This window comes from Cyanistes caeruleus, chromosome 6, assembly GCF_971803275.1.
Source record: "Cyanistes caeruleus chromosome 6, bCyaCae1.hap1.1, whole genome shotgun sequence".
NCBI classification, from domain to species: domain Eukaryota; kingdom Metazoa; phylum Chordata; class Aves; order Passeriformes; family Paridae; genus Cyanistes; species Cyanistes caeruleus.
Genome location: NC_141706.1, coordinates 4,732,677 through 4,759,769, shown reverse-complemented (window position 1 = coordinate 4,759,769; position 27,093 = coordinate 4,732,677). Strand labels below are relative to the sequence as shown.

General features: G+C 37.6%; 1 protein-coding gene across 3 annotated transcripts in view; it reads right to left on the bottom strand.

Moving 5' to 3' along the window:
* LGR4 (leucine rich repeat containing G protein-coupled receptor 4) overlaps positions 1-27,093 on the bottom strand; it is a 71,841-nt gene that overhangs the window by 13,667 nt on the left and 31,081 nt on the right. For all 3 annotated transcript variants that reach the window (XM_086895604.1, XM_086895605.1, XM_023928501.2), the window contains 5 exons: positions 26,186-26,257; positions 12,684-12,755; positions 11,135-11,206; positions 1,715-1,930; positions 1,018-1,089 (listed from right to left, as the gene is read on the bottom strand). In XM_086895604.1, coding sequence (XP_086751730.1) covers positions 1,018-1,089; positions 1,715-1,930; positions 11,135-11,206; positions 12,684-12,755; positions 26,186-26,257 — 504 coding nt within the window. The remainder of the gene's footprint in view (positions 1-1,017; positions 1,090-1,714; positions 1,931-11,134; positions 11,207-12,683; positions 12,756-26,185; positions 26,258-27,093) is intronic.

The window sequence follows — 27,093 nt, the reverse complement described above, 5'->3', positions numbered from 1 at the left end:
CAAGGTTTTATAAAACAAACAGTAAATAAGCCATAATGTAAAAGCAGATCTTGCAGCAAAACTAATTATAAATACTGATTAGAAGCACAGAAAAACCTTATGACAGATGGGTGATGTTGAATTCTTGGTTAACTTGTCACTATTCTAGCAGTAATGTCAGGACCTCTGCAAAAGGGATTCCTTATAAATGGCAGAAATATTCAGTGTCTTATATCAGCTGTATCTATTTACACAGCACCTCATTACTTAATTGAGGTTGTAAGAGATGAAATAAGATGAAATAAGCAGCATTTCTGGACTCATCCAAGCTCCTCGTGTTAACAGAGGTTGTCACTGGCTTGTCCTTGCCCTCCTTCATTAGTTTTGCTTATTTAGCATTCTCCAAAGCATAAAAAAAAAAAAAAGGCACTGCTGAGGGAGATATTGCTTATTAGACATTCACAGAGTGAGCTGAAAGGAAATGGGAAATGTAACCCAAGCAGCTGAAAGCCATTCCTTGCCAATGAAGCACTCAGGAGGTTTAGGACAGGGAACAGTGGAGCAACAGCCCTCTGAGATCCTCTCAGAAAGCTCCTATTGTCACACAATAGCTTTGGCAATATATCCTATATATGTTTAACCTTACAGGAAATCTGAGAAACAAATATTTGTCCTTTATCACTCATGGGGCCACTCAGAACACTTGTGATCTATCCACCTGACTCAGCAGAGTGCTATGCAAAGACACACCAGCTAGACCAGGGCTAGGAACATTAGAGCCACATCATCCAGCATGACATTTCACCCAGGCTAACATTTACTTGCTTCTCAAAGCAGTTCATTCGTTTTTGGTGGAGCAGTGCACTGATACCAGCCTTTAGCTCCAAAACTTGAGTTGGACCTAAGTGTCAGTGGCACGTGTTGCACAGTGCACATACACCTGATTTGAAAAACTTTCACCATACCACTATGGCAACCTCGATTAAGCTGAGATTGAGACTAACACTGACCACAAATTATTTTAAGAAACATACTTACAATGTTTCAAGGTTGTCTAATCCATCAAAACAGTGCTTTCCTATAGTTTTTATTTTATTATTATGAAGATGTCTGAAAAGCAAAACCAAAACAAGTGAATTATTTCATATAAGCTAACAAATCAGCAGACATTTCTATGAAATCAAGAGTTAAGCAGTTTAGTAAAAAACACTGCAAAAGAATATCTTTAAGTTCCAGACAAAATATTTCATCCTCATAGGGAAAAAAATAGATAGTTTGCAGTCAAGACAACTATTTTAAATCTTTAATCCCTATTCAGAAATGTGATAAAAATATGACATAAACACAGAAATCCAACTATTTTTTCATACTACTCCATGGAGATTTTTAAGACTACAGTGAAACAGGTTTTATATAAAAAGAGATAATTTTTTTCTTCTTCTAGTATCCCTGAAAGCTTTCTCTGACAACCACTGCTTTGAAATATTCATTATATAATGAGATGTCAGAAACCAAATCTCACTACCCACAGTCCATTTTTGACTAGGAGAAAGTCTTTAGCAAACCTTCAGCAGGTTCTCTAACATACATGGTATCATCTCATGTCAGCAGTATAGGTTGTTACTAGTCAACTGAGCTAAAACATAGCAAAATAACCATTTTCAGTGCCACCCTAAATTAACAAAACCATGACTGAAGAGAAAGGCAAAGTGACCTATGAAACACAAATACTCACAGGACAACAAGACTTGAAAGGTTTGTAAATGCATGGTCAGGAATGTGTGTTATTTTGTTGAGAGCCAGTGTTAAGGCTTGCAGAGAGGGGAGATTGCTGAGTGGATAGATGGGAACTTCTGTTAAACTGTTGTCATCCAGCCAAAGGTGACGAAGCTGCACAAGACCCTCAAAACTGTCCTCTGGTATGGCAGTAATGTGGTTAGCATCTAAACGCCTGTATTAAAACAGAAAGAATTCATGTAAAAAACTCACAAGCTACAGATCAGCAAAAATACCAGCTGAAATCCTACTATTCATGAACATTTTTTTTCAAGCTTACGTACCTTTCACTGAAATAATTCAATATTGCAAAGCTTGAAGTTTTATTGAAAGATGTGTGAAAAACTTTTCAAGGCAAACGAAGAGCCCGTAAAAAAAAAGTTTCATAATAAACTTTTCAAACATTTTAAATAAAACATTTGAACAAACTGATATGCTTATAATCAGCTAACCAAAATTAATTAATAACTCTATAAGGTATTTCCCACAAAATCCCTGGATTCTAACACTGCAACAAATCTTTAAAACAGCAGCTTGACAGCATTTCTAAGATTGCAGAGGCATTTACTCATTTGAATGGATTATCCCTACATCTACCTCGTTGACAGCATTGTATAGTGTTGTATGCTTTGTTTTGTGGTAATGCTATACAGCAACAAAGCAACTACTTTAGAAAACAAAACTATTAAAAGCTGTTTGTGAACAGAGTTGAATTATCCCAACAAATGAAACATTTCAACTAAAACTGTTTGCTCTCTGGCACCTGATATTTTCTAACATTCTCCACAAAAAAATGCAAAACAGCACATCAGCACTATTAACTATCATACATCACTGGATTTGCCATACTTTTTCCCTAGATGAATGCCAATTGCAGAATTAAATATAGTAACTGTCCTGGTTCCAGCCACAACAGCGTTAATTTTTGCAGTAACTAAGAGAGGACAAGGGACATACCTAGGACCCAGAGTTTTTCAATATCCTGGGAAGAAACAAAACATTAATAAAGTAGTGATAGTCCCTGGACCTTAATGGGTCTGAGAAGGCATAGAGCAGAGAGCACTTGGCAATATTTGATGGCCCTCTGACCTAAAGGCTCTCTCCTTTAGGTCAATAGACAGCTGAACCATGGTGACTTCGCTGACAACACAAAAGAAAGCACCTTGCACAACTGATTTGAAATGACTGCTGCACCAACCATGCTGCACTGTGCTGCTGTGCAGGGAGACAGAACACATTCACCCTCCTCCATCAACATGGATGCTCATTAAGATACAAATCAGCACAGCTCTGGAATTAGGTTAGCACTCTCTGGTTTCTAAAGCCATAAGATATGCTCTTGAAAGTCTAGCTGGGTTAGTTTCAGAAGTAATTTCCTCCAGCCATTCATCCTTGTCCTTCTCTGGGCAGGCAGCGTGGACCAAGTGACTTTACTGCATTTGTCCCCAGGCAGATCTGGACCCAACACTTAAAGCACATGCAGAATTCAAAGGGAGAAGTCTACTAATTAACTAAGAATTAATGCAGAAGGCAAGCCTGATCACAAATTTAACACACTTCATCTTTTTCCTTAAAACAGAGGTTTGTTGTTGCAATGCATGCAGTTTGGATATTTCAAATTATTAAAAAAAAAAGTGATCAGCTGAATTTTCATGTAATAAAAAGTCCAAATATACATCAAATTAAGCAACAAATATACTATTACAAGTGGGAACTTAGAAAATTGTCCACAAAGTTCTCTCCTAAGATGAGTGAGGTGTCATTAGCTCTGAAGCTGTACATCAAAGAGATGATTCCTATGGTTCACATACTGGCATCCCCTTATCATTTGCCCCATGATCCAACAGGTGTGCATGATATTCTATTTGAATGCTCTTAGACTGCACAGACACTAGAACATTTCAGAGAAACTGAAGTTTGATGATAATAAAGGAGGAAAACAAAGAGGTTGGGGGGGGGAGAGGAAAAAAGCCTGAGGCTCTGCTTCAGAAAAAAAAGCAACTAGAAATTACCTGTCTTTCTTCTCTCCTGAATTTACACAGCTCCCTGAAGATCAAAGAATTATTTCCCAATGGAATAAACATATCCAAGTCTTCTAACTTCTCCCTACCCCTCCCCCTGCCTTTTTTTTTTTTTTTTTTTTTTAGTTTTTTGGTTGGTTGGTTTGTGATTCTTTTTGTTGGGGGAAGGGGTTGGTTTGAGTTTTTTTAAGAGAAGCAGCGTACTCAAGAGACAGGCCTCAGTCATTGTCCCTGTTCATCAACTCCATTTGTACTTCCACTGGTGCCTTGCTAAATTCCATTTATGCTAGGAGACTTTGGAAAACAAAGGCACACAAGAAAGGCACACCTCCTGCTCCTCCTCTCCCATCCTTAAAGAAGGAGGTGAGCAAACGAAGGATGGATGCACACACTGAGGGAGGGAGCTGAACTCAGCCAGGGAGAACAAAGATGGTCCTGGAGATGATGCTGGACCTTGAATTTTTAGTTTGATTTGCTAAAAAACCTCTGTCCCCCAGAACAGCCGGATCAAGTGCCCAAGTAACCAGACTTTAAACTAATGACTGTCTACAGCCATTCAATCTGTTGTGTTCATTTTCTCCAGCCCACAGCAAGAAGGAAAAGGGGGGAAAGAATACCACCACCACCCACCACTGACATTGAAAAGGGAGGTTTAGAAACTGGAAAGAGATATTTTTGAGTTATTTGGCCTCATCCACAATTTTTCACATTCCTTCATCTCTTCTAAGAGCCTAATATGCCATGGTTATTTTTTTTTCTCTTCCTAACAGTCAAAGTTTATCCACATGATACTGAATGCACAAAAGACAGCTGAAACACTCCCATTTAGTGTGAAATGCACATAATAAAGCATTTAGTGAAACAACTGCAAAGTAAACCTAAAATATTTGACAACCTTCACAAAATATTAACAATTAAGGACCACAACTTTTCTTTAAGGTAGATAAGGGAATATTCCCTAGCTCCAATAATTAACAAAGAACAAAAAATATTCTTTGCTTGAACTGGACTTCGCACAAGACTGTCTTCTTCCATTATATTGTTAAAGATGTGAGTATATTCTTCAAATTAGAGTTTGCAGCATGTATCTTAATCTTTGAGAAGCTACTCCAATTCCAGCTTTCTTTTTTATGCACTGGCTTGTGAAAGACCTTTTATATTTCAGTCTATAAATTAAGAGTTCAGCTGTGGAGCTGTCATCTTCAGTTTTATTCCTCTCATGTTCCCTCCTCCCACAAACACCAACTCCAGAAGAAGAAAAGAGCAGGAAGATGATAGAAACCTAAACATTCAGCAGCTCTTACATCAGTATTTGCTGTATTGTTAAAACAGGACATAACAAGGTCTTCAAACAATTGGCTGTGCTTTAAGGAAACCAGAACAAGTAAGAATGCTTCAATTCAGATGAATACAAGTTGCAAATCTAAGACACACATATAAATGAAATTTTACATACGAATGTACACTCACTGCTTAGGACAACTGCCCTACAGCCTGTACCCCCTATAGGTAACACTGGAGAGGCCTCCAGGACCAGCCTCACAGCCTCACTAGCTCTCATCTGTGACCACAGGCAGTCTTCCAGGCTTCAGCAAGGAAATTTTAACAGCCTTGTATTAACAGCCTAATTAACAGCCTTGTACAGCAGGAGTTTACTGCTGATGTTAATAAAAGGCAAATCACTCCCAGCTCTTGTGTTAAACCACTTCTGCTCAATGGCAATCATTAAAGAACATTGCTCTTTAAAGTGCTCCTTCAAAAACCACAAAGAAATCACTCCAATAACAGTGGAGTAGATTTTTAGGTCTTGAAGTTGAGTAGCGATAAGCCCGGTACCTCGGAAATCCTGCTACAATGGGAGGCAACAACCCGTGTTAACAGAGCTACTTTAAAACACTCTGGAGAGTTTGCTCACTGTATCAAGCAGTGGCTCTCTGTGCATTACATGTTGAGAACATCAATATAAGGATTTGCTTTATTCAAAGACAAATTTACAGCAGCCCTCAAACTAATGATACGTGCTGGTTCCAATCACCAGTACTGATGTGCCAGGACATCTGTTTCTTCCATCTCAATGTTTAGCTGGTACCAGTCAGAGGTCACAGTTTGCTGCAAAGTACCCACAGAGGATTCAGCTAATTTTGCCTACATGCAATTTAACTTTCACCATCTCATTAAAGTTTCTGATCATTCAATTTTTAAATAATTCCCTGATTTTATTTAAACTTAGCAATTCCGTAAGCAAGGCCAGACAGTTAAAAAAAATTAAGCTACAATAATCCCAGAAATTCCTGAAGCTCTCAAGAAACCATACCTCACTTGAAGAAAACTAGAACACCTTCTAAAGGTAAAGATGGCATATAAAAATATGTGAAATATACAAAGAAGCGTATTTCAAGATTTTTCAGCATAATCAGATATGCTCAGAAGAGCTCTTACACATTCTTAACTAAACATTCCAGACAGGAAAACATATTCAGTGTATTTAAATCTGTATTGGTTTTGCAGGTTGAAGAGAAAATGTGTCAATTTTTTCCATTCCCACTCTGATTAATTCCATATTCTAACACAGACTAAATCTGAGGGCTGATGCCCTTTAACCCCTTAATAACAGCAAAGCAGGAAACGAGAAAACCTCTGGAGACAAACAATTAAAAGTTGCTTAGCTGGAAAGACACCTGTCACAGTTAGGGGTGCATACTATATATAAAAAAACATTTAAAGCTTCTTAGCTTCATCTAGTCACTGCTGTTGATGAACACCTTCCACAGCCTCCCAGACACTATTTTCCCCTATAGATACATCCTTCCAAACCCTATAATCCAGAACCACAAAATTATCAACAGGAGCCCTAAGGCACTCTTTAAGAAGAAAATCACAGAATTAGAAGAGAACTGTATATTTTTTGATATAAAATTATGTTTGCATTGTTATCGCCAAATTCAGGGATCTTCCCTTCTGACACACATTTTGCATTTATGGTTTACATTACAGAAATCGTCAACAACATGAACTGTGGCTTAAAATTGGGCAGTTTCATTAACCACAGAAAGTTTCTAGATTTCACTTTTTTTAATAAATACAGATTTTAACTTGATCTGTATAAGGAATCCTTCCTAAAATACAAAAAGCTAGAAATGCAGCTGATACGTGCTACAGCACATATTTTAAATGTGTCCTGACTGAAATATGCCTCCATTCTCTGTTCCCATGCTTTTACCATACATTTTTACCCTGCAAAGCATGATTTTACTCTCAAACCTTTCAGTTCTGCATAAGGACCCTAGTCTTTCCTACCTGGGCTAAGATGTTTCCCACTCCCAGAAAACATTATCCAATCCCAGTTCAGCACATGAATGCCTTATCCTGCCTCAAGCCTGCTCCAGCCTCCTAACACAGGAAAGCAGACTGAAAAACTGGTTATGATCCTGCTGTGAGCAGATCTGGCTGTTCAGGGAGCCAGAACTGCCACCAGGTACTGCAGAAAATGACTGCTGACCACATGCATGAAGACATTTGCCCGTGCAGCTCAGGTGAACACCCACACAACAAGAAAGGCAGGAGCTATCACAGTTGAGTATCACACTGGCACCATCCCAAATCCCACAGTTTGGGAATCTGGCAGAACAGCTAAGCTGCAGTGCTTTGAACTGTTGCTGCAGAATGCTCTAATATTCCCTGCATGTGGACAAGTGTGCACATGTGCTGAGACAGTAGAACTACAATTATAATAAATCATACCCAATACATTAGCAGATATTGACAGGCTTTCAAAAGACTCCTAGATTTGATGGCAAATGCACAGTGGCAATTAGGTTTGTGGGTTTTTAATTCAAGTGAAATAAAGTTTTCCTTTGTAAAGCATCTGAGAAGCTTTGTTTAAATAGTGTAATTTCAATATTTGTCACACACTGGGGATAGCACTAGAATATTTCAACTAGTCCTGTGTAGCTGAGTTTCCATGGTCACTCAGAGCAAGCCTAAAAACTGCTGCAGTTTACAGACCCATTTTACAAATCCCCAGATTCTGGGTCAAAGATCAGAATAAATAGCTGTGCTGGCTTTCAAACTGGCAAACCTAAACCACTACACTAGTGTTACCAAAAGAAGTCATCACAGTCAAATATGCCAAGGCAGTTAAAGGAGTGACTTTCTTCAATGGTTTCTCTGTCATTCCCAGGTACAGCTGTGCTGCTGCACCTTTTGCTCTCTGTATGACCCCTGGATTGCCCAAAAACCTCACCAAGAGGTTTCCAGATCTAAAATACAAAGTATACAACTTCATGGCCATGTAATAACAAAAACATGCTGTTGATGCTTTGCAGTAATCAAAATGCATCAAGACTATTGTTTACATTTGTGAAGCTCTTTGTCAGGTTTTTCTGCTACTAGAAGAGGCAGGAACAAGCTGGACAACCAGTGGCTTCTCCCTTGGTAGAGCTGTCCCACCTATCACAGCATCTTCCAATGTCAGCCTACATCCTGCCAGTTAAACTTTTCTGGGGTGCTACAAAGCAAGCTTTCACTCAGTAAAACTCCTTAATATTGCTAAATTTCACCTCCATCTAAAGAATCCTATTCTAACTCTCTTTTGGAGGCCAGATATGGGGGAAAATATTCAATGCAAACAGAAAATAAGAGTTGTCATTTAGTATTCTGAACCAGGCTGGCTACTCACCTGCTGTGATATAAACCCTACAGATCACGAAGCTCCTATAACCATCTCCTTTATTTCCACCCAGGTATGTTTACTGGGTTTATTAATACATACCACATTGTGGCAACTGCCTTCCTATGAAGCTAAAAACTGGAGTACATTAAGACAGAAAACAGCTGTAAATGTGTTTCAAATGAAATTATTATCAATATATTATAAAGTTTTATAAGGAAGTAATTTATGCCTTCACCAAGGAAAGAATACCACTGAAGCATACTTCAGAGCAAACAGGGGAAATGCCAAAAGAGAGACAGTTCAGTAATGTTTAAACTTGCATGTTTGGGATGGAGATTTGTGTAACAGTAGAAGCACTTTTTCTAACATGTATTCTACTATGAGTTATTTGTTTTAAAAGAAGCTCACATCAACTCGGGAGTTTCAAATTTACAAAAAATTCTTAGGGAGGGGAATAAATCACTTTTTCCCCCCTTTTTTTTTATACAATAAAGAAGGATACTGACATTTATGTTTCCACGTTCAGATGTAAAATTCAGAGGACCACTCTTACATTCCTTTGCCAGAAGGTGCTATGTGCATTACTAGGGGATATGTGTGATGAGTGTAACTATGCATTAGTAATGCTAACAAAGTTTTCCTGAAGTTCATTAAAATCAGAGAAATGCATTCTGGTGAAGTAAGGAAATTGCATAGAAAAAATGCTTGACATCTCTCACTACACTTGTCTCAAAACCCAATTTATTCTCAAATTCCTACCCATTCTAACAAATTACAGTGGTCTTGTAATGCAGGCAGATATTCTAAGGCATAGAGAGGGACAAACAAAAGGCTGAGTCACATCAGTGGATGGGAAAAAAAAAAGCCAATGATAAAATCTTCCTGAGCTTCAGATTAGTTCAGCTGGTTAGAGCATGGTGCTGCTAACAACAAGACCATGGGTTCAGTCCCTCTGTGACCCATTCAGGAGAGCTGGATCCAGTGATCCATCCAGCTCAGAATTATCTGTGGTTCTGATACCAGTCACTTCCAGACTGGATTTGCCCACCATATTTTCAACAGTTATCTGGAAATCTCAATTTGGTTTTCCTCAGAAAAAGAAGTAACAACCAGCTTGCTACTACTTACTAACCTAATTTCTTCCTTTTTCACCATCCTAAAACTGAAATAGTTTATCATTTGCCCTTGAACATGAAGCTCCTAGAAAGGGAAATCTCACCACATTTTAAATGGTTACTATTATATTTTAATTGTAAGGATGTTTTGGTCAAGTGGCTATAATGATTATATTATACAGTCTTACATAATCATCCTATTATTTTTTTCAAAACTGTTTGCTTTTATAAAAATAGCTCTAACATAGTAATTTTTTTCAAAAGGAGAGATGATGGCTTAATTTATGCATTTGTTACTTTTCTTTTAAATTTTGTTCCTTCCCTTTTGCACATAAAATTATTATCAAATTATTATCTCCAGCAACTGCAGATTTAGTATTTTAAACTTAGAGAACAAACATTACTGTAAATATGTATAGAAAAAAGAAAGTTCACTGAAAATTAAATGGATTATTTGTAGACAGTTTCACTAAAGCAGTTTCTCTTTTTGGCATCAAAGAAATGCTCCAAGCCAGGAAGAAGCTTTTGTTTTGCTTTAAATTAAAATAAAGGTTTATTCATATCATGCAATTTGAAGGACTTTTATTACAATGCATAATATTTGCACCAAGACCAAGGTATTTTCTCTTTTACACACACTCCAAATCAAGCAAATGTGGACATTGAATTCACTGCTTACTGGAATATGAAGGCAGCTACAGGTAGGGCCAAGATCCAAGCTTAGGGAATGCAGAAAATTACCCTTGCAAAAGTCGTGCAATAGTTTGCAAATCTATTTTGCAAAGCTATATTTTTTTTTTTTAAAAAAAAATCCGTAATCTGAAAGTAACATGGTCTTGGGCCAGAAACCTGAACTTTGGCACAGAGAGAATAGATAATTTACACTCTTTCTTCCCATCTCTTTCTCTCTGGAGGTAAGCGGGAAGGAGGAAAAATTTTGCAGCCCCTCCCATCTCCTCCTCCTCACTGTGATAGGCATCTACCACCTAGAGAGCTGTAACTAACTATTAAGGTCAGATTAAGATGCGTTATAAAACATAATAAGCCATGAGATAATATAAACACATATGAAATACCTTATGTGCAACTGGCAAGAATGGCTCAGACATTCATAACTGTCTGAGAGATTTCAACACCTTCCCATAAAACCAGTACTATGCAAGTGTCAAGTAGTACTTCTTCCCAGAAATCCCTTTTCCTGCTCTGGATACAAAAGACTTGGGCACCATTCATTTTTACACAACATTTAAGAATTGCTTAAATACTTCAGGATGTACAAGAGGGTTTAGTTTAACTGCATCACCACTGCATTCATCTTGTACCTGGTGTTTGAGTTTTGAAAGAGTTTGCATTTGGGTCACTCCACCAAAGATGACAAATAGAATTCCTTATGAATTTTAATTATGAAACTTTGTTCCAGTTGCAATTGCACTTTCAGAAACTCCAGGTACATTATTACACATACATTATTATACTTCATAACTCTATAAAATGAAGCAAAGGTGAGCAGAGTGACTTAAAGTGGAACCTGGAGAACAATCCAAAACCAAAAACAAAGTAAGGAAACTTACAAGGACTGCAAGCCACTTAATCCTCTGATGGCCTCGTTAGGTACAGTCTTCAGCTGATTGTTCTGTAAGGTTCTGTAAAAATCTACTGTGTTAATAAAGTAGAATTTGACAATCATCTTTATCAAAGATAGAGGTAACAGAAAAGCCCATAGTCCTGTTATGGTTGCCCAGATTTCTAGGGTAAGTAAATGCATGTAGAATTAGCAAGACCAGATACCCAAAGGCAACAATGAAACAAGAAAATGGTCTATTTCAGTTTAATTTACAACTCATTCATTAACAGCATTAATTTGCAGAGAACAAGCTCTGACACAATATGCTAAAATTCCCTTGGGAACTCACTGAGGAGATTAAACAACAGTAGGACAAATTTGCTACAAGAGATATTTTATTGTTTTCTTGTAGAATTATCATATACATGCTAGAAAAGAAACACACCTCTAATTTTTCCTGAAGTTGCATCAATACCCAATGCATTAACAATCCAATTTACAAAGTGTGCTCACAAGAAAGCACCACTGGGCCAAACTGAATTAAGCCATACTGTTGTAGGTTTCTTAAAAATTCTCTTATAGGAGAATGTATATCATGTGAATTCTTTTATAAAGAGAATATAAATAACTTTATAAAGTTTTACTTGGCTTTGGCACATACTGGGGGGTAAAAATTCAAGTAGACAAAAAAGTTAACTGTTAATTAACACCTATGTCCCACATTTTTCCAAGAACTGCTAGAATTTCAGGCAGCTCCAGTGTTAGTATTGCAATGGATATGTCTTCAAGACATTGACACTTTGCATTCAATTTACAAAATATCATATTAAATAGTACTGCAAATGGGCAATTCCCTAATCTCTACCCTGGCAATAGTGTCTGTGTTTTTTTCTTTAGAACCTCAAGGTCTGCTTTTTTTTTTTTTAAATATGTCTGTAATTAACTACCTATTACCCTGCTAGCATTTAGAAGTATTTACATCATCAGATATGCCACAGTTTTCAAATAGAGATTTTTAAAACCTTAAACAACAGAAAGCTTTTTTTATCCTTAGCTATGGAAAACCAGCTGCCATAAGAATTCTTATGGCAGAAATAAAAACAAAAGATCTTTTTAATAGTAAGCCACTTTCACCTACAGAAGCATCAAACTATAGCAAATTTTTCCACTGCCAGTAGGGAATAATTTAAACAGCATATTAAATCTCTAAGTAATAGTACTACCTGATAATGTCAGGGCACCTGAGAGAGTATGCTGAATGGGTAGAGAACAACAAAAGCTTACATGTCCATTTTAGGATTTTTTCTGATTCTTCTGCTACAAAATATACTTCATAAACAAATAAGTGTAATAAAATGCAATAATTATAGTTTAGTCAAGTTCATCACTGCCATCTTAACCACATCCAGCAGGCTTTGTAAAGAAAAAAAAGGAGGAGAGCTATACTTAAGGAAGACAGAGGGCAAAATATTTCCTCCAGCCTACCAGTAAACAGTCTGGCTATGCAGTAAAAAAGCATACAGCTAGCTATGAAGTGCTAAAACCCAATTACTTACAGAACTTTGAGTTCTTTCAACCCAGACAAGGCCTTTGGATGGATGAAAGTAAGGTCATTGCCAGCCAGTCGCCTGGAAAAAAATTGTAATAATAATTTCAGTCACAAAATACAGTACTTCTACAACCATCTAACAAGGAAAATTACTCCTGTATCAAGTCTTGCAAGCAATTATGCATTTTGCATTCAATTACGTTACATTCACAATCTTCTAAGTTTGTAACAGTTATTTTACTTACAGCACATTTTTAACAATGAGAATGCATTGCCCAGCCTTGTGGATATTCTTTTGCCAATGTGCTAGAAAAAACACACCCTAGAATGATGAAGAACCTTCTTATGGTACTAGGTTTGAAAGTGCATTTACCAACACAAACCCTCTGGCTTTTAGCATTGCTCCACTGAAGCACATGCTCTGGTACCCACATACCTTTAACCTGTAAAGCAGTTTCTAAAGAAAGTATGAAGTTAAGTAAAGACAGCTAGATGCTACAGAAAAGCAGCAGAAGTCTCTAGGAGAATCCCAAATATGAAAACAAAATTCACAAGCAAGTGGTATGTTCACCCAGTGCTGACAGTTGACTTGCTAATATGACCAAGACATAATATTGGTAATATTTCATCTTTTTGGACAGTTATTTGGAGGAACTTTTCAAGAAAGGAAACTCTCTTGGGGCAGAGAAAAATGGAACAGGAGTCTCAGCCATACACACTCTCTCTCAAAATGGTCAAATTTGTGACTGCTAGACATTAACACAAAATAAATTAAGATAATCACTGTGATATTAAAAGTATTAAAGACAGGAGATGCTGCAGAATACAAAGCAGGAAAGCAGAAACAGCAGTCAAAACAGCTGCTTCCAAACAGCTCATTCCCCCTTCCCCCCCTCTTTTTTTTTTTCTTCAATATTTTACCTCTCCCCTGACCCGCAGATCCTGTGCAGTCCAGCCTTGGGGGAGCTGCTAATAGCTATATTTTATCAAGGGTAAAGACAATAATGCAAAACACCTGGTAATCCATAACTGACAAAAGATGCAAAAGTTTCAGCCAAAGTATTTGCTTTTAGACTTGGGTTTCATGTCCAAGCTAAGCAAAAGCAATGCTGGACAAGGTTGTGCAATAAAATAATCTGTGGAAATACTATGTACAATCCAATAAGTGTTAATAATTAAAAAACAAGCAGTGTGTTTTAACAAAGGTTACAGAATATCACAACCCACCTCTGCTGTTACAAGGCACTGTGAAGCAAGCCAGACACAGTAAAGAGAAAATAGTATTTCAAAGAGGCAAACAAAGGAAATAAGAGCAACATCTAAAGTATCAGCTTGCCAGAACACAGCAGTGTTATTACATTTTTATCTTCTTCTTGAACTACATAAAAGAGATTACCAAAGCACTTTATGCTTACATAAATCTGCTTGCAACAGAATTAGTGACTTAATAAAATGCTGCCTGATAGAGAGAGGATGCTAGTTATCTTTATCAAATCCATTCCTCAAATGCAAATGGCTATATTTATAAACCAAGGGAGAAGAGGACAAGAATACCTTCATGAACAAGAAGGTGACAACAGAAGATTCTACCTGTTCTTAAAAAACTCTCTTACTCTTGCATGTTAATGCAGACAGTTTTTAGTCCTGGTATTTTCACACATCCCCCACTTGCTATGGTTTTGAAAACTACAAGCATGTTTCTTCTGACTTGAGAAAAGTTTGCCTGTATGGCTTGAGTATGATCAAACAGCTCTGAAACTAAAAGAAAAATAAGAAGAATCTATGTATATTTATTCTTGAAATTGTCTGTCTGCATGCAACCTCAGAATTTCAGAGCTGGGACATGATTTTTCAAATACTTAGAATTTTTAACATAAATGGAAATTTCCAGATGGCAACTAAACATTCCCCTAAAATTCATTTTGTTGTCAGCAGCTGTCCAAATCAACGTGATTAACTTTATCTGGGGGCATGTGGAGGTAGTTTGCAATATTTCATGTCTTTCTTTCTAACAATTTCTTAAGAAGTTCATTGTAAACAGAAAGAAGTACTGATGAAACATGCTGGGTGTCTAAAGCAGAGAGCCAGTAATCTGCAAACAACATGTTTGGGTTAAAATGTGTTTGAAACAGCGTAATACAAATCCCTAAATCAAACAGAATTTAACTGAGGCTGTAGTACCTAATCATTTTGCATACAAACTCGACTATGATTACATATTACACAATTCAAGGAGTGGCAGCCCTGGTAAATGTGTGAGGCAGCTCTGGCTGCAGCTCAGCCAAGGTTCCCCATTACTCTGGTGTGTGTGAAGTTTGGCATGCATCTGCTCCCTCTCCTAAAGAGACTGGGGATTATTACTTTAGCTTTAAAAAAGCTAAACTAAATACAGCTGAATAGTCTCCCTCAACCTGAAATGTCACTAACAACAACCTAAAGAGCACTGGAAACAAATTGCAGCTGAGCCAGAGCAAGACTTGTGTGACTTCAAACAGTAGGACTTTGCCTGCTTGAGATCTGCAATTGGAACCTCCTCAAGAGCAGCTCCCCACGGCTAGGATGTGAATGATAAATGGATATTTGGCAAACTGATTAGTAAAGCCTTTGCACTCTTCCTGGAACACTGCCAGATAGTGGAGAAATGGAAATGTAATCGATCACAAGGGTTGGGTTTTTTTATGTTGGTTGGAAAAAAACCTGAAAAAGTAGGAGTTGCCTTGAGGAAAGCAAAGATCAGTGTATCACACACTGCTCTCAACATGCAGCAGCTAGAAGGATGGAAATGTTTCTCTTTACATAACCAGGTTCATTTTAAAGGGAGAATTGAAAAATTAATAGCATACAGTATAGCACACATACAGCATTATAAATTGGGATGTCATTGAAATCATCCAGTCAGGTTTTCCATGTTACCTTCTTTCAAAAAGTCTTACAAAAAACAGACAATTGTAAAGTGTCCTGCCATGCTAGAAGGCCACAGAAAACTTCATTTTCTCTTACTTCTCAAAGCACAGACACAGCAGCAGGCATCATCTGAAGTAGGATGTGAGTGTGTATCATACCGACCATGGGTTTTTCTGCTAACTCAGTCCTGACTCCCTTTTTTTGGAGACCTGGCCAAGGACTGCAGGTGTCTGGAATTAGTGGAATTAGTATCCAAGTTAAACCTTGGAGGTTTCTCCAGTGGAGTCACAACTGTAATGTACAGTCATAGTAGGTATCTATCATTCTTGTAATTGCTTAGCTTGAATGTTGTAGTCTTCTATTTTTACTTTAAAAATAGAATTTGAGTGTTTTAATAGTAAATTTGGACAAATTCAAATTTACAGAATCAATTTCAACACAGCAGGATAACAAAGGACACAGAGAACAAAAACCTTCTGCTAGCCTGTCATACCGAGGTGAGCAATATCCTTTAATCATTATTTTAAGTGACACAGTAAATAATCTCCAGATGTGGAGGACACCTTACTGTTATTATAGACATCAGAGTACAATGTAGCTGAAGATTAGCCTTTCATGGTGTATCATTCTCAGAGTACACAGCAAGCCTTGTTTCTTGCACTGAAACTGCAGCTAATATTGCTTTTTCTCTTTTGGGAAATTAAAACTTTTGCAATTATGAGTCTGGCAACCCAGCTGCATGTTAACCAAGCCAAGTTAATCACTGGTGTCACTCCAAAAGTCAGGGAGGGTGTTCCAAGGATACATTTTTGCCTGTAACAATTAAAAACATCACTCTTATTATGACAGGATGCAATAAAACCTCTTGGAAACCTCTCTCCTTGTCTTGCATCCCAGATGTGGTGAATCTTAGGACATTTGAGCAGAGTTTCATCTCCTTCTGTCCATCTGAAGGTCTTTCCTCATACAGAAAATGTTTTTGCTGTGGATTTTGGGTTGCTTTTTCTTTTCCTCTTGGTGGTAGGCTCCTAAACTTTTGTCTATCTTGTCTCTGATAAAAATATAAAGGCTAGTTTCTCCACAGATCAAATTCAAATAGTGACACAGACTGCAATTCTGACATGTCATAATGAAACACATGATTTATTATTTTTACATCTACATTAGCTGTTTTGTGGTAAGATCCAAGACTCCTATTTCAAGGTTTAGTCGACCCTGAACCTTCCATATCTATCACTGTTCTGCCAATATCTACTTTTAGCTATCCAACTTCTACCTTGCTATTTTCATCCCAATGGAAAATACTACACTGCTTCTCCACTGGTATTTTTGCAAACTCTACTTTTTGTTCTGACTTACATTGAACTATTCTGCTATCTTTACATGCCTGTCCCTAACTTCCACTTTTTCTGGGTTCTCTCTGTTTTCCACATACAAACTTGAATTTCACTTTAACTTCTCCCACAACAAAAGTAATCTTTGAAATAGATAGATTTAATCCATGATGCCCACCAAGTGTTTCCTCAAACCTAAAAAAGAGCTTTCCATCTTTTTGGCATTGTTGGCACAGTTTCCATATGTGCCAAAATAGCAGACACTTTGGAACAGAATTTTGTTTTTCTAAACAGACGATGCCTATTTATGTACCACAATTTACTAATCAAGGTTTAAAGCTCTACAGGAGAGGTTCAATCATTTGCAGGAAAATACAGGCGCAAGGAAAATCCCTTGTGCAGGTGCCCTGCCTGGTGAGGGCCTCTGCAGAGAGCTCCTACCCAAGATGGGCAGCTGCAGAAAGGGAGGAGGTGGTAAATGGAAGCTGTCTCCACACTAAACTTGCCTTTATCTGAGTAGCAAAGGGCTGCTTTGGGACTTTTGTCAGCTGCAGCCTGCTGGATTGCTGGGAAGCCAATTATTGCCTACAGGTTACTCCAAATTCCTCCATACCAATTTAACAAAACTGGATACTTTATTTCACTGCTGCTAATAGAAAATGCATTTGTCTCCTCCTTTTCTTGCAGTAGTTTTAGCATTATACAACCTCAACCCTTCTTTATAAAATTGTGAGTATATACACCAAGACACTTCATGACTGAGGAAAGGGGACTGTAACAACAACAGCACTGAAACTGCACTCCACTTCTTGTCATGATTCCCTTTCCAGCATTTACAGCTTTCTCAAAGTTATACTGAGCTTTAAGGTAATTGCTTGCTTTCAAAATGCATTTCTGGTTTAAAAAGCTAAAATATCCAAGTAAACAAAACTGACTGATTAGAAAGTTTAAACCTCACTTGTAAGTTCTATGGTTAAATTATCAGCAAGAGTCACCAGCATCTACCACAAGACAAAATATGCTCTATGGTAATGCTTTTCATGAGCTACCAAAAACAGAAAAATACATTACAATGGATTTTCAGGAAAGCAAGCATTTACAATCATTCAGAATATGCTCTATCCTTTCATTTTCAAGCAGAATCTGTATTTGGGCAAGACCTTGAAGTAGAACCCACAGGCTGCAACACATGCACCGAAACAAATAATGTAACATAAAACAATTATTATACACTATGACATGTTGAAACAAGTGGTCTTTGTAATCTCAACTAGTACTCTGCAGCAAAAAAAACTCAGAAGTTTACATAAATTTTTCATCACAGACATGTATGTCATAAACATAAGCAACAATACCATGGTGTCTTGAAAACTGGTTAACACCTAGTCTACAGCAGAAATGCTGAGTTCTTGAAGAAAGCTATTTTGATTCCTCTCACCTCCAAAGCAAAATGCAGAATATATTTTATATAATACACTCTCTTCTCCCTACTTGCCTTTGCACATCTTGTACCATATTGTGGTAACTTTCCCTTGCTTTAGCACAGGCCAGATAGACCTTTCCTGATATCTCAACACCCAGGTAATAATGCATTTCACTTACCCAGTCTGCACAGCAGAGACACAGAGATGAAAGCCACCATGTTTGGTAATTAATCAATTAATTGAATTGTTGCATTTCAAATAACTACGCATTTGTGCTTTTAGCAGATAGTGCTATTTGGATGCTCAGAAGGTTTCCAAGATCATGAAATATGTTAATGGTCAGACATGAGAGGGTGAAGAAACTGCTGCTGATATAGTAAATCCTCAAAGTTGCTTCTGTCTGTTCATACAGCCTTGTCTCTTGTCCTGGCATTTATTGCCTATCCATGCATGGGCTCTTTGAGTGACCATGCATCTAGCAAGTGACACCTGAAAATGGGGAAGTAGATTAGGCCTACATATATTTGGCAATTTAACTTCTGTTACTGGTTTTCTAACCACTTCAGATGCATTTTGGGTAAATGCAAGACCCAAGTTCTGCAGACACCTTCAGAATGAACGACCTTAGAGAAATGCAGGTAATTTTCAGTATTATTCTTTGATTCAGTTTAGGTTGATCGTTAGCTGTTTTCCAGCTGAAATAAAAGCCAATATTTTAATAGAATCATTTGGAGTTTTATATAAGAAGGGCAGGAAAAAGAACTTTATAGGAGTCTGATTACTATTTCTGTGCCAGGACATCTGCCAAAGCTAATTAGCCAATAGTACCTCTGTACTAATGAAAAAATACAAGAATACAAACATCTGAGCAGAGGGGAGAAAAGGAGGTAAAAGAATGACTTCCATGTCTTCTTATAGTAACATACAGCATCATACTATGAAATTATGACAGTATATGTTAAATTATTTTCTCAGAGGAGAAGGCATTTACCTTCAACATACAGGATTTATTTTTTCTCCTTTTTTGCCTAAGGTTTTCATTGAGCTCATTTGATGGCTATTGAGACCCCAGCCTCAAATTGGCTACCTGATCACTCACACACATGTATCTTTTGTTCCACACTCCAATTTCTGAAACTGAAAGGTGAAGGAGGGAGGACTGCATGGTACAAGCACTATTTGGAGAATTGTACTTGGAGAGACACAGCTTAAGAGCTTCTCAAGTTACTGCTCAGCCTCCAGAAGTTTCTTATCTGGTTTATACCATCAGACAGCCCCAACCTGGCAACTCAGGTAGCATAATAAATAAGGCTTGTAAGACTGGTCTTGAAGTGTAACACCATGAAGTTCAGCCTTCAGGCCATTTAGCTAAGACAGCTTCTGTGTGTGTGCAGGTGAGCAGAACACTGAAACTCAAAAAAACACAACAGATAAGGGAAAAGTTTTGTTGTCCTCTAAAAGTACTTGCCACAGAATAACTAGTCTTGGGATCGTTATACACAACCATGTCAACTTTGGGAATTAACATGTAGAAACAGAAACTGGAAAGAGAGAAACTTCCTTGTCTTCTAAAAAACAATGGAATTTACTCAACCTACTAGCATCTATCCCCACAAACAGGAAAAAACATGCAGCTGTCAAGCAGAGCAAGAATCTTCTACACTACAGAAATATTCTTGTATCAGCATGATTAAAACTCATCCAGAATCAACTTGATTTAGGACTCAAAGAGATAAGAAAACACTAATTAAACACAGGTTGGCCAACATGTTTTGAAACATCATTTAGTATTTAATGCAGACCAAGTAAGTGATGTTTAAAAATATCTTAGCTGACTGTGGTTAATTCTACTTGGGAGTCTTTGCCTAAAGGTTTGTCTTGACTAGAATTTGAAGGTGCAAGTTACAACATGCTGATGGTTTTCTAAAGCTCTGGTGCACACAAGGCAGCAAGCGTTTCTAATGTGAGCTGGCTGGTCAAGTTGTTAGGCTTTTGACTTGCTACCACACGAGAAACCTACCCTTCACATTTTTTTCATTAAAATGTTACCTCTTGGAATTCAGGCTGGATCAACAGAGGAAATCACCTCCTCCATCTGTTCAAATATTCTGAGCTGGCCGATCAATGAAGGGCACTCATTGACTTCCAACTCAATGTCATATGGCTATTTTTGAGGAGCCAACAGCTGGTATCTACACTGGCTGCCTTTGTAAAAAAGCAGGTGAAGAAAGATCTCTGCCTGTTCATCAGACTTCACTGTCTCTTGTTTTACAAGAGAATGTTTAACCACAGTATTAGTTATCACATGTGAGTGAACACAAGGCATCAAGACACGAAGGACAATTCATTCTTACCTTTTCAACTCAAAACAAGTCCATCATCTCCAGTTTCTAAGTATAAACCTTGGGATTTCTCACATATATGAAAGAGAACCATGCAACATCTCTTCAACATTTTCACACTACCTTGAAAATACTGCTCTTAAAAGACCTTGCACAGAAGGACAAGGCAAGTCTTTCCATCAAGTGTTCCAAAGCCAGGTGAGGAAAGACACAGCATCCTAAACTAACAGCCCAGCCTTGGCATAACTCCAAGACATGTCATATTCATAAAACTCAGGTAATAAAAATGACACAATAATCCCTCTCCCTGCCCAAGGGTAATACAACTTGGTGCTGATGAAGAAATTAGGAGGAAGGGCACCATCTCAATTACACTGAAACAGATACTACAAAACAAGCAGCTGTGGCATTTCAGCCAGGTGGTCATTTTCAGCTGCAGTCAAGAGGGAAAATAACTAGACATCTCCCTTGAAGATACTTCCTGATTACAACCTCATGGCAAAAACCCACCTCATTTTCACTGCTAGTATACATTTTAATTACTCCTTATGTTCCCAAAATATACTTTGCCAATTAAAAGCCATGATCAGAGACTCTGGATGGGGAGGGGAAGTGAGGAGATATTTAAGACCTCATAAGACTTGTAACCAACATGGATATAATTAAATAGTCAAGCAAATACTCAGTCACACTATTTATTTTCTTGCAAAAATTAGTTGCGCGTCTGTGGTCTCTTGTTCACTGTTTATTTATCTCTCAAAAAGCAGATTAGCATTGTGTTTCAGAAAAGAGAAAACTTTTGTTGATCTAACTCTTCTTTTTATTACTTTATTTCCCCAACCTTAAATAAGGAAGTTTTGCCCTTGCCTGATAAAATGAACAGTATCTGAAGGTAGTGTCACAGGAGAGAGACTATTTCATACCATGTATGAGCAAAAAACACAACAGATCTTGGTACCAGTACACACCTGGAAGTTAATCAAGCACTCGTGCCTCTTGGTGCTTTGAAAGATTATTCTCCATGCAGTATTACTGAGTGTGATATGGTTTTTATACCCAACAGTCAAAGAGAGAACCCTCCCTAACCCTTGCTGAAGAAGGTGAGGGCCCTGCCCTGAGGCTGACTGGCTGGGAAATTACCTGTGCTCCCCCTTCAGACAATCACATGCCTCTATCAAAAGTGACCTACAGATAGACATGAAACAGATTGCAGTATTCTGCTTCTCACATGGACCAGCAGCCAAACAGCTAAAAGCTTACCATCTAAATGTTGCCCATAAGCACAGGGCAAATAACATGACAATGTCCTAAAGGGTTAAGAGTGAAAATCAAAACAAGCTCAAAAGGTCATTAAGTCAAAGATACTTCTGCTTTATTGGAGGGGTTCAAGTTTCTGAAGACAGATTGGAAAACTGGCCAAGAATAAAGATAATTTTGATTTTGCCTTCCTCAATAAGAGACTGCCTTTTAAATTAACCTAGGAGGTCATTCACAAATAGAGTGTAAAATCCTTCAAACTACTTTAGGTAACTTTACATATTAGAAGGGACTGACACCTTTTAAAAAGGCCATCAAAACATAACACAACCTGGATATTCTAGTTAAAAATTCACACTGGAAAATGGTTTCTACTTTCTAAAGACACTGCATTATCTAGTTATATTTTCTTCTTCTAGCTTTCTATAAATACTTTAGGTGTGGTTAGAAAACCATGGCCAAGTTCTTCAAGAATTTTTAGTTTCCATATCATGTTTAAGGCTGTAGCATATTTATGTTAGCATTTTCTGAAGAATACACATCATTAACTGCTAAGGCAAAACCCTTGGTGGTCTGCTTCTCCCTGACTCTGACCATTGCCATTTCAATAGCTTGCAAATTACTTCCAGATGGGTATCAGTTACACACACATAGAGGATTTTTATAACATTTATAAATAGTGTTAGAATCCTGCTCACATATGGTAAGGGTGCTATACAGTGACATATATGATGAGGCTGTCAGTGAGGGCACACAGAGCACTCAACCCAATGGGCAGATTCTGCCCATGGACAACTCAAAATCCCTCTGCTTGCACCTGTGAGTAACACTCCAATAGGACATTATCACAAAGTTACAAAACCCCAGATTATTTCAGCAAAATTGATTCTTTGCTGCAGAGTCAGTTGCATAACCATGGCCATTTAGTGGCATTTCAGATGTCCTCTTCCACCTGGCCCCAAAAGTGCCATTCACAGCACCCATCAGTTTCCCATCTGTGTCAGACCCGTCAGTCTGGGGCAGGTGTCTTGGAAAATCCAGAACATCTAAGCCTGGGATGCATAATTGAAGCACCTGGATTGCTTCCTCTTTGGTGATGCAGAAGGCACTTCTGAATTGAACAGCCAGCTTTTCCAAGTCTGGTACTCTGCTTCTTCTACTAGTGTTCGTTTTAGGATTCGGAAAATGATTCTCTGAAGTCTCTGCAGACTACCAAATAATTAATTTCAATGAAGAAATGACAACCCCCATTTCAAATGGCTCCTGCTGCACTTTTTAATCTCAGCCTCTCCATACATTCAGTTGCCTAAATAATACATTCTAATTGCCTCCAATTTCCATTCCATTAAATTCTATTATACTATTTTGCAACATTAATTAGCAAACTCTGCCCAGGGCAAATCAAACACAGCATTTGACAACGGCAGGGCTATGGCATGGAATGAAGATAAAAGTGTCTGGGGCTGTCTATTTGATGGAGACCCACCAGACTACATGCTGGTGTGGGTACTTATTGCATTCCCATTAGTTTGTGGGATTTTCATTTTCTTCAGTGTAATTCTTGGGAGAACTTCTCAATGAAAAGTCACTTCTAGCACAGATTCCAACACCACTTCAAGTCTTTTATTTAAATTACTTTTCTTTGGCGTGGACACTAACTCCCAGGTTTGCATGCTGAAAAAGCAACTTTGCTAGGGCCTGGCAGTCAGAATTTGGATCTGTTCAACTATAAATAAAAGCCAGGAAGAAACTTTGACAATCATAGAAAGGAAAAATTGTGGTTGTACACTAGGAAGTATTAGAGTTCAGTTTTTCCTGTTCATAACCAGCAAAAATCAAGAATTAAATATTTTTGTACCCTGTCCCATAGCATAAAAGGAACAGGGAGAACAAAGCAGAAGGGTACCTGATCTGGTGCTGGTCATTTCTGTTAAGCAGGAAAGCTGCTTTTGTTTGAGTCTACTTTATTATATTCCCATTTAAGAGTAACTTGAACTGAAACAAGGGAATCTGCAGTTGACTCGTGGTTTTGTTTTGGACTTTTTTTCACAGAAGTTGCTTTAACACACTAAGTAAGCTTCTGTAAATGTTTTCCACTCTTTTCTTAAATGCTAAACTACCATACATGCTAAGAATGATTTAAAGTTTCTAGGTGTTCATACATAATTCTGAGCTTAATGATAGCCTTTTTTTTTTTTTTTAAATGAAAACCTGAAAGAGTTAAGGGGACAATGAGGTACATGTAGAAAATGACTCTTAGGCAACAAGCACAACAGATGATGGCTGAAGGCTCTGCCTTTCCTCTTTATCTCCTGACACACCCCAAGGTTTATGAAGTTACACAATATGCACACCCACCCATTAGGTTTTATTGCTTAATTACTTATTGGAGGAAAAAATGAAGTCTCCCACAGTCATCTAAGTTGGAAAACTGGAATTGTTTGGGTTTTTCAAATTCTGGTGTGAAATATGCCTATGAAGAATTAAAATTTAGAAAAAGAGTTACAAATATAGTCTAACAAAACATACAGACATACAGAAGCACATATGGAATGTCAGCTAGTATATATTCTGAACCCAACCAAGCCTTCCTAGGCCACATTTTTTCCCCCCCAATTGACAACTCATGCCATAGAGCCTTTCTTAAATTCTGTCAACTACACAAATGCACCATCTGAAAACCTATTCTTCTTCATAAAGCATTCTTGACTATATCACGGATTTAAGCAATACCTAAAATCAGAGGGAATAAACCAGAACCTGTTAAACATGAGCTATCACACACAATTTATCTGACATAAACCAACTCAACTGCATTTCATAGTTGTACTGACCTGAGTCAAAACTATTTAAGAACCAAGTAAAATGGAGTTAATTTAAGCACATTAGTAATGGTAGCTGCTACATTATCAGGATATAAGAGAGATCAAAATTCTAAGGAGCAGTGGAACACCTTTTTAGAGCAATCAGTGAGGCTGAGGTGCAAAGAAGCAGCTTTCAGGAACCCAATTATTTCTTCAGAAGCAAGCAATCCATCTCTTATCAATTTCTCAGTATCTTTGTTCCAGTGAGGTGCGTGGTTGTACTGGTTATAACAGATAACCAGAGTCAAAGGGTTCACAGCTTTATCTACAGTTTTGCTACAGGGTTCATTTATCCTTTTGCCCTTTACAAATGGTTTCCATTCTTTGCTTGTTTCCTCATTGGTAAAGTCAGAACACTTCCCTGTCTCGTAAGGGTGGTCTCTTCAAGGAAACAAGCTATTCTTTCCTTAAGGTGATTTACTGAAAAATCTCTCAATGTGGCATTCATAGTCCTATGAAAGTCACAAGTACAGACATAGCTCTAATTTGTACTTTAAATGCTTTTTAATACAAGAAATCTGACTTTGTCAGTGAAAATGTAAGAGAGGCAAAGCAAATTGCAGGGGTTTTGTCTTATCTATTGCTTAGTACTGGAAGTTCTCAAAGCTCTCTTGAAAAGGTTGAACCATTACCCTTACCCTTTCTTCACAGATAAGGAAACTATAAGGCACACATAAAGCACTTGTCACATAACAGTACTTAAAGTAGTAAGTGAATGTCAAACCTGCCTCCCCTGTTTACTGACTCTGAAACCCAACTTAATTAGAGGACTGTGCTGTTGAAAGCATGCTTCAGCTTTGCAAAGGCATCTTAGTTAAGATTTCAGCATGATACCGAGCACATGAGATCCAGGATTCAGAAATCCAAGTATCAGTTAAGTAAAACATAAAAGAAAGCTAAAATGAGAGTAGGACAAAAGGGAGGTGGGAAGTGAGAAAAAAATTTCTGCCAGAGAAATTAAGAAAAAGAAGCCCTGTACCACAGAATTTCTGATATAGGTCAGAATGGGTTTGTGAGCATTGCATTTGCAGCCTACAAGGACAACGGAAGCCAGTAAATGAAGCAAGATCTATTTTATGGAACTTAAGCAACACCTATACTGTAGCTCCTTCAGAAACAATGGTAATTACACAACTCTTGTGTTATCTTTGGATAACACTGTAATTAGTATGTGTCATCACTCTAGCCATGATTAAAATAATTACCGTAAAAAGTCCCTTGTAAGTAGCATTTACTGTCCTGGTTTCAAAACTTATACAAGATTACATTTTTTAAGTATATTTTTATGTTCACAGCTCAACCTAACAATGTTTCTCCGCCCACCTTCCACATCATACAGCCATATGATATTGTAGCAAAACTTTAACATGTGTAAAATACTTACAGCTCTTCCAAGTAGGGAAAGTTCTTGAAGGCATCTTCTGGTAGTCTTGTGATGTTATTCATGCTGATATCTCTGGAAAAGAACAAATGCAGATTTATCAATAAGTGGGAAAGGATTTTTACACTCTATGAAAAGGATAAGAAAAAGAAAGCCTCATCAGATAGTATGGTAACAGAAAAAAAATATTCTAGTATCACACAGTAACATCTCTTTCTAGAAATTTGCAAGTCACTTTCAAGTCACTGCAATTTGAAAATCTGGTTGCAGCAAAGACCTTTAAAATGGGAAGTTGGCAAAATAAAAGTTTTCCAACACCTCTAAACAAAAATAATTACTGTGAAACTACAGGGAAGGCATACATGGAAGAGGCTCTACAGTACTGTTATGCCCAGTACTAATTTTTACCAACTTACATACAGTTTTAACTCAGATGATTAACATTACTCCAAAACCACAAGCATATGAAAAAAAAAATAAAATATTGTGACCACCCACCACGCAAATTTTCATCCCACAGTGTTTAAAAAAAAAAAATAAAAAATACATGCATTAGGACTTAATAAATAGCTTCTGGCAAACAAGGCTTCTGGAACAACTGGCAAGAATAGCAGAAACAAGTCCTAGCTCTACCAAAGTCTTTTTTTGCTTTGTTTTGTTTTCCTTCTACAAAACCTATAAAGTCCTGGAGGTAAGAGTTTTAAGCAGATTTCATTCTCGGTCCATGAGCAGAGGGAAGCTGGCAGCAAGTGCTTACATGATAGGTATGCAGACTGCTCAGCATTTTCTTTACAAAGCAGCAGTAAGTGGCAAACTTGGTGCCATCACCTCAGTTCACACCTACACAACGATCACAGATAATCCAGTCCTAAAGCAAGTTATTACTCAATGCGAATAAATGCAGCATGAAA